Here is a 6099-nt window from a genome sequence, read left to right as displayed (position 1 = left end):
AGGCACTCTTCCACCTCCAGTAAATCGTCCTATTCGGCCTCGGCCTACCACTAAACCTAAAACACCTAAACCGTTACCAGAAGGCGAGGAAGGACGTATAAACCTTAAAAACAAGGTAGCACCTCAACCAGACCTTACGACTAAACCTGCGGTAGAATTGACAAAACCTGTGGTAAAATTGACGACTAAAGCGGTTGAAAACTGCTCCGAAGTTTGTCCACTGATTTTTGAGCCAGTGTGCGCCACTGATGGTAAGGATTACCCAAATCTCTGTGTCTTTGAGGCGAGTAAATGTACTGGCAACACCGACAAATCGGTAACGGTTGACTACTATGGCTTATGCGAAGACAGTCCCACCACCCCTCCAGTCGGTAATCTGGATAGTACGTCATCATACAGATATTGTCCAGAGGATGTCTGTGAAGATACCCCCAACTATGTCTGCGGAACGGATGGAAAAACGTACCTCAACAAATGCTCATTGTTAAAGGTAGCGTGCGCCGGTGGCAATTCAAGTAATCTGGATATTGAATACGAAGGTGAATGCAGAAGCTTGGACGTTACAGTTTCACCCGAAGGAGAGGGAAATACAACCATGGAACCACTGCCAACACCAAAGAGATCACAGGAGATGACTACAGCTGACCCATGCGCGAATCCTACGTGTGAGGTGGTCTGGCAACCTGTGTGTGCAAACGACGGAAAAACGTACCCATCACAATGTGTCGTGGACAATATCAATCTATGTAGCGGTATCACAATAACAGTGTTGTACAATGGCGAATGCGTCAAATCCACGACCGCTTCCAAATGCCCAACATGCCCGCCTTTGCAGCTGGATCCCGTGTGTGGTACAGACAACATCAGCTACCCTTCCAGATGCATCATTCAAAAATATAACTGCGAAAGTAATATGGATATTGAAGTGGCTTATGAGGGTGAATGCCTGCGAGGCGACATCTAAATCAACTACGATCTATTATACTTTCGTCGTATTGTCGTTTTCTCTACAACCAGTGAACTGTGTATAAACTGTGGTTTACAATATTCTAATGATGCCTAAATGCGTAATATAGATTAAACAAATAGTCGTAAACGGATTTCCGACTTCGTCAAAGAGAACCTGCAGATAATAAGTCAAGAAAGATAGAACGATGTATATATTATTTTTCTCTGGTGAGAACATCCAGCAGATTTTTTTTCTCATTGGAGTTAGGTGTGTTTACATGTATTGAAGTACTGTAATATTATAAAATAATATAAATCTCAAATTCGCTCAAGATTTCTTATTATTATGATGCTCACACTGGATAGATCAAACATAAATGTAAGCCCTATGGAAGAAGAGGGTGTTTTACATGCATGAAATGGGCCGGGAGGGATTTGTTGTGCCTGGAATTTGCCAAATCCAATTCTGTTCCCTACTGAATTCAAGAAGGCATGTTGAATTCAATGAACATTTTTGTGACCAAAGTTGTATCCTTCCGCTAAAGGAAGGTTTATCTGTAGAGTAAAAACATCTTCAGCATAATTCTTTATCGACATCATCTTTGATTAAAAAAATATCAATAGTAATTATTTACCACCATTGATAAATATTATCATCATCGTCACCATCAACATTATCATTATTATTATCATCATCCTCAACATCATCATCGTCGTCATCATAATCTTCATCGTCGTCGTCATCATAATCTTCATCGTCGTCGTCATCATCGTATTCACCATTATCAGCGTTATACTCATAATAATCCCCAATAAAATACTGTAGTCAATCATCATCAATCATCATAATATCAAATCCATCACCATGAATCATTCTCATTATCATCGTCGTTAGTAGCAGCATGTACAAAGTCATTCGTCACCGCCACTATCATACATTACATTCAAATACAATTTATTCCGCCAAACAACCTCCAAGTAAAGCTGAGTTTTCATACAACCGCTATAGTGTTTTCACTGCAAATGTTATACCGCGCAGCTGTATCCAACGCTATCGGGAAGGCTCTCCGATTCGACCGACCAATCAGACGACTGACCAGGATTTAGAATGAAATAATTGTAATTATTTTAAAATATCTATGTTCAGCAAATAAACTACACTTTAACAATAATTTCTATTTGCTTTCAATAAATTTAATCGAGAAAAAATGTTTTCCCAACAAATTAGTAGACGTAAAGAAAACTGTTCCTACTGTATATTCTTTGCACAAACAATTAATTTGGCTGGAAGACAGTATACCGTAATGATTTTGTAGTAGGCATAAAACAGTCTGAAAATCAGGGAAAACTGCAGTGTTTCCATTGTTGTCTCATTTAAAGTTCATACCATACGTTTCAATGTACTAACTGAATGTTTGAGCGTTTTTATTTTCCAGGTTTACCAAGATTTTTCTCTTGTCCAAATAATAAATAAAATAATTTTTAATAAGTCTATTTTTACCTTTTTATTTTAATTTCTGCTTTGTTGAGTTGTACAATGCCTTCACGGCCTTGTTGAAAAACACCATTGCGGTAAACAAGTGTTTCCGTAGTTAAATAAAGTTTTTATTATTATTATTATAGGGCACTAACTGCGCTCGACGGCCGTCGGTCGATGTATGAAGAACGCAACGTCACGACACGCGCTCAACAGCATTTTTAATCCATTTAAGCCCATCGCACTGGACTTAATTTGGTCAAATTAACCGAGTCACTGTCTAAATTGACCAAAAAAATCCAATCTGAACGTCGGTTACAATTCCCTCAAGGTTAAATTAACCAAGCCGAATGGTTAATTTTACCGACCTTAGCCTGCCCAGTAAAACTTACCACGGTCTCGGTTAACTGGTCAAGAAGTCCAATCCGAACGTGCAACACGGTTAAAACTTCTTCCATGTTGACACCGCTCGAACAAAACCGGAAGTTGAAGTCACAAACTAGCGCCCTCAATAATATTTTTATACACAAGGTTAAATCTTGGTAAAACTAACCGCGTGAATAATCCAAGTGCGAACAATGGTGAAATGTACCCATGACTTTGGTTAAAGTTATCCTGGTTAAATTTACCATTTTTTAAATCCAGTGCGAACAAGGCTTTAGACTCGCCGACAATGAGCAGAAAGCGTCGCTTTAGAGAGCTCGATTCGCCGTACGACGCAGTGAGTGCCCTGGCTTAACTACTACTATAAGTGACGTGACCATATCAAGCAGAGCTTGAACACAAAATGGCACGTTTTAATATAAGCTTACACTAAACTTCTAATAAATAAATAAGTATAATAGGCCTATTATAAAGGTATAATAATTGGAACAGTTTGACAATGAGATACGGTAACTTAATGATTACCTGCAATAAAAAGTAAATGATTTTTAAACTTTTCTTGGACGATTTCTGAGCAGTATTTGCAAAGTTAATGGGAGAAATTTTCAGATTTTTTTTTTGTCGATGTATGAATATTGCATTATGACGTGATGAAGTACCACATATAAACCTAGTAAGCGTTATGTATCTTTGACCAATCCGAGATGTTCAAGCGAACATACCGCTATCACACACACGGACTTTACATTTTAGATGATGATGCAGTCTTCGTAGAATCACGTCGGTCGACGCCGATGCTTAAGTTTCATACAATGATACATCGTGTTACTAACTAGTAATTGGATCAACAATAAATAAATGTTTTCTAAACTCTACATCATCAGCATTACACGATCTGAACGCAATGTCGCGTCGTATGTGCGCCTTTATAATATAAAATGTTTACAGTGCACTAACACCTCTAATACGAGACCATTTTTTCCAAAGGACCCAATAACAATATTCAAACTAGCAACACAGATTGGGAGACCGAAACCCGAGACCGCCATGTTCTAGTCTCAAGGGTAGTCTCGAATTGGAGGACGAGCTATCATTGGATAATATAGTATAAAACGAATGAGGTAGATTCTCTTAATCAACCTGAGCGGATCCATGACATATATGAGGCGGCGCTCTCAGAACAAATAATCGGTTTCCCTTTCAAACTATATGGGTCCCGACCTAAAGTGTGGTCGTCAAAATATGTGTAGTGTCGCCTCACAGGAAGTTTATGTACAATAGAATATTTAGTAATCTAAACTAAGTGTTAATCAATTATTTTTGATAGGGTCACGAATTTTAATGACAATAACAGTAATAAATTATATTTGGTGTCCGACACAGGCAAGTGGATAATAATAATAGCTATAGTAATTTTTATAGCGCATCATGCCAAGAGAAGGCCTCAGTGTTGTTCTCTTCGCATTATTACCCAGTCGTTGAATCAACGCCTAATGTCTTGGTCGAGACCCAATGAGGTCGCCAAAATACTTTGTTAGCCAACCGAACGCGTCGTTTATGTACAAAGAAAATTAAGTCACTGGGCATAATATAGAATAAAATATTTTTGTACTCCATGCTTGTTCTGTCATTTTAAGTTATCTGATAGAATTTCTCATTTCAGTAAAAAGAGTCTGAGCTTTCTAAAGCTTCGCCCTCTGGACCCCCAACCCACCCCGAGAGTATGATGGCGACCTTTGGCTTACCAATTACCCCTACCATTAGGTACATCGAGCCCTGCTTGTCGATCAAATCCGGGCGCCATCAATGGGCTGAACATTGAAGTATCATTAAAAAGTGATGCCCCTTTACTTCCAAAGTAATTAAGGGGCATAACTTAACGTAACAGATAAAAATAATACATTTAAAAAAAAGTCGATGTTTACAACGAGTCCAGGTCTCTAACATATCTCAATACAATCAAATATTTTGATGTTACATCCTCCTTCTTTGTCTGATGATATACTGACTGATCCCTTAACCTTTTAGGCGTTTTCAATCGAAATATAAACAGTTTACATACAAAAACAAAATAGTTTAACGGATGGTGGGTCGCCAAGTTTGCTATGGTGAAAGCCATATCGAAGTTTGACTCACATAGGGCCTACTTTCTCCAACACACGGCGATGAACTAATCTAAGTACACTCCAAATACAACACAAACAGCAAAAATATTTGGTGAACAGAAGTTTGCACGACTAAATCTGTCTCGTTCGCTGTCGATTAAAAACGCACTCGATATTAAAAGATGTTGGTCGCGCGGGTGGCCTAAGTACACTTGCACAATCAATCGATACCTCTCGAACTTTTCGGCTTTTACTCGGTATTGAATGACATTAGTGAGCGTCTTCACCAGTCCCCCAGCTGTGTGCGGGTCGTATTTTTCACCATCTAAGTGGGTGTGTAAAGTATCATGAATTATCCTATCAACGACAGAACAGTTGAAAGCCACACGCGGTTCAGTTTGATAGGTCTGTACGAATTTAGGAGGGGCTGGAACAGGCACTTTCTTTTCACTCACAGCGTCTAATTTGTAACGCCACCACATTGATGTTGGAACATCTTTTCCAAAGTAAAGAGATAGTTTTCTCAGGTTTACATCGGTAGTATTGCGTCTACGTATAACAGCAGCTGATGCACTTCTCCATTGCGTTGGCTTTTGACTGGGCCTCCTAGTTGGATTGGTTTGTTGCACGGATGTCACAAGAAAGGCACCAAAATCGACGCCAGCCGGCGATTGGTCAGATATCTTAGTCTTCTTGTCTGGCGTCTCATCCTCATTAAATTCCATTAAATTCTTGTAACTCAGTCTAGCCACGCGCGCCATCGTCAGTTTTAGCAAAGTCGAGGCGCATTACTTAAGTATTACAGTCGGGTCTATATGAAACCTGTGTATGATAAGCCCTGTTGAGTTAACTACCGGACTCGTCTAATATCGCCAAGGCAACGGATGTTTACCGTTATAATATAGCGTTATCTACAATAAATGTTGACACACTGAATCCTATCTTCATTATTAGACTGCATTCTTGATAACACCTATTTACGCGCTATCATCGATTAAGTTTTGTCATAAAATGTAGCTCTTGACGGTAGATTGTACACCTGGTAGTAATATCTCCGAGATCAGACTTTGATCATAACAAGAACGAAAACAATAATCATAGTTAAAAGGAAGTCTATAATAAATAAAAGTACGAATATTATCATTATATACATACACACACATATATACATATACATACATATAC

The 6099-nt window shown here is 38.7% G+C and overlaps 2 protein-coding genes across 2 annotated transcripts in view; one reads left to right on the top strand and one right to left on the bottom strand.

Annotated features, from left to right (window-relative positions):
• The window catches only part of LOC117119380 (ovoinhibitor-like), a 1956-nt gene extending 425 nt beyond the window's left edge, over positions 1-1531 (top strand). The window contains exon 2 of the mRNA XM_033264182.1: positions 3-1531. Within this exon, the coding sequence (XP_033120073.1) occupies positions 3-964 (962 nt within the window). The 3' untranslated portion in view covers positions 965-1531. The remainder of the gene's footprint in view (positions 1-2) is intronic.
• A 589-nt stretch (positions 1532-2120) lies between these two features.
• Positions 2121-5759, bottom strand: LOC117119370. The gene has a single exon (XM_033264171.1). It carries the CDS (start codon positions 5673-5675, stop codon positions 4980-4982), a length of 696 nt encoding a protein of 231 aa, XP_033120062.1. The 5' UTR covers positions 5676-5759; the 3' UTR covers positions 2121-4979.
• Positions 5760-6099: the final 340 nt, after the last annotated feature.

This window comes from Anneissia japonica, unplaced genomic scaffold, assembly GCF_011630105.1.
Source record: "Anneissia japonica isolate Jap-2015-1 unplaced genomic scaffold, ASM1163010v1 scaffold287827_len377088_cov200, whole genome shotgun sequence".
Lineage (NCBI taxonomy): Eukaryota > Metazoa > Echinodermata > Crinoidea > Comatulida > Comatulidae > Anneissia > Anneissia japonica.
Note: the sequence above shows the minus strand (reverse complement) of the source record. Positions and strands in the feature narration are given on the sequence as shown.

Bases quoted from the DNA above. Each gene is read 5' to 3' on its own strand.
- LOC117119370 (XM_033264171.1), bottom strand. From the start codon at position 5,675: ATGGCGCGCGTGGCTAGACTGAGTTACAAGAATTTAATGGAATTTAAT.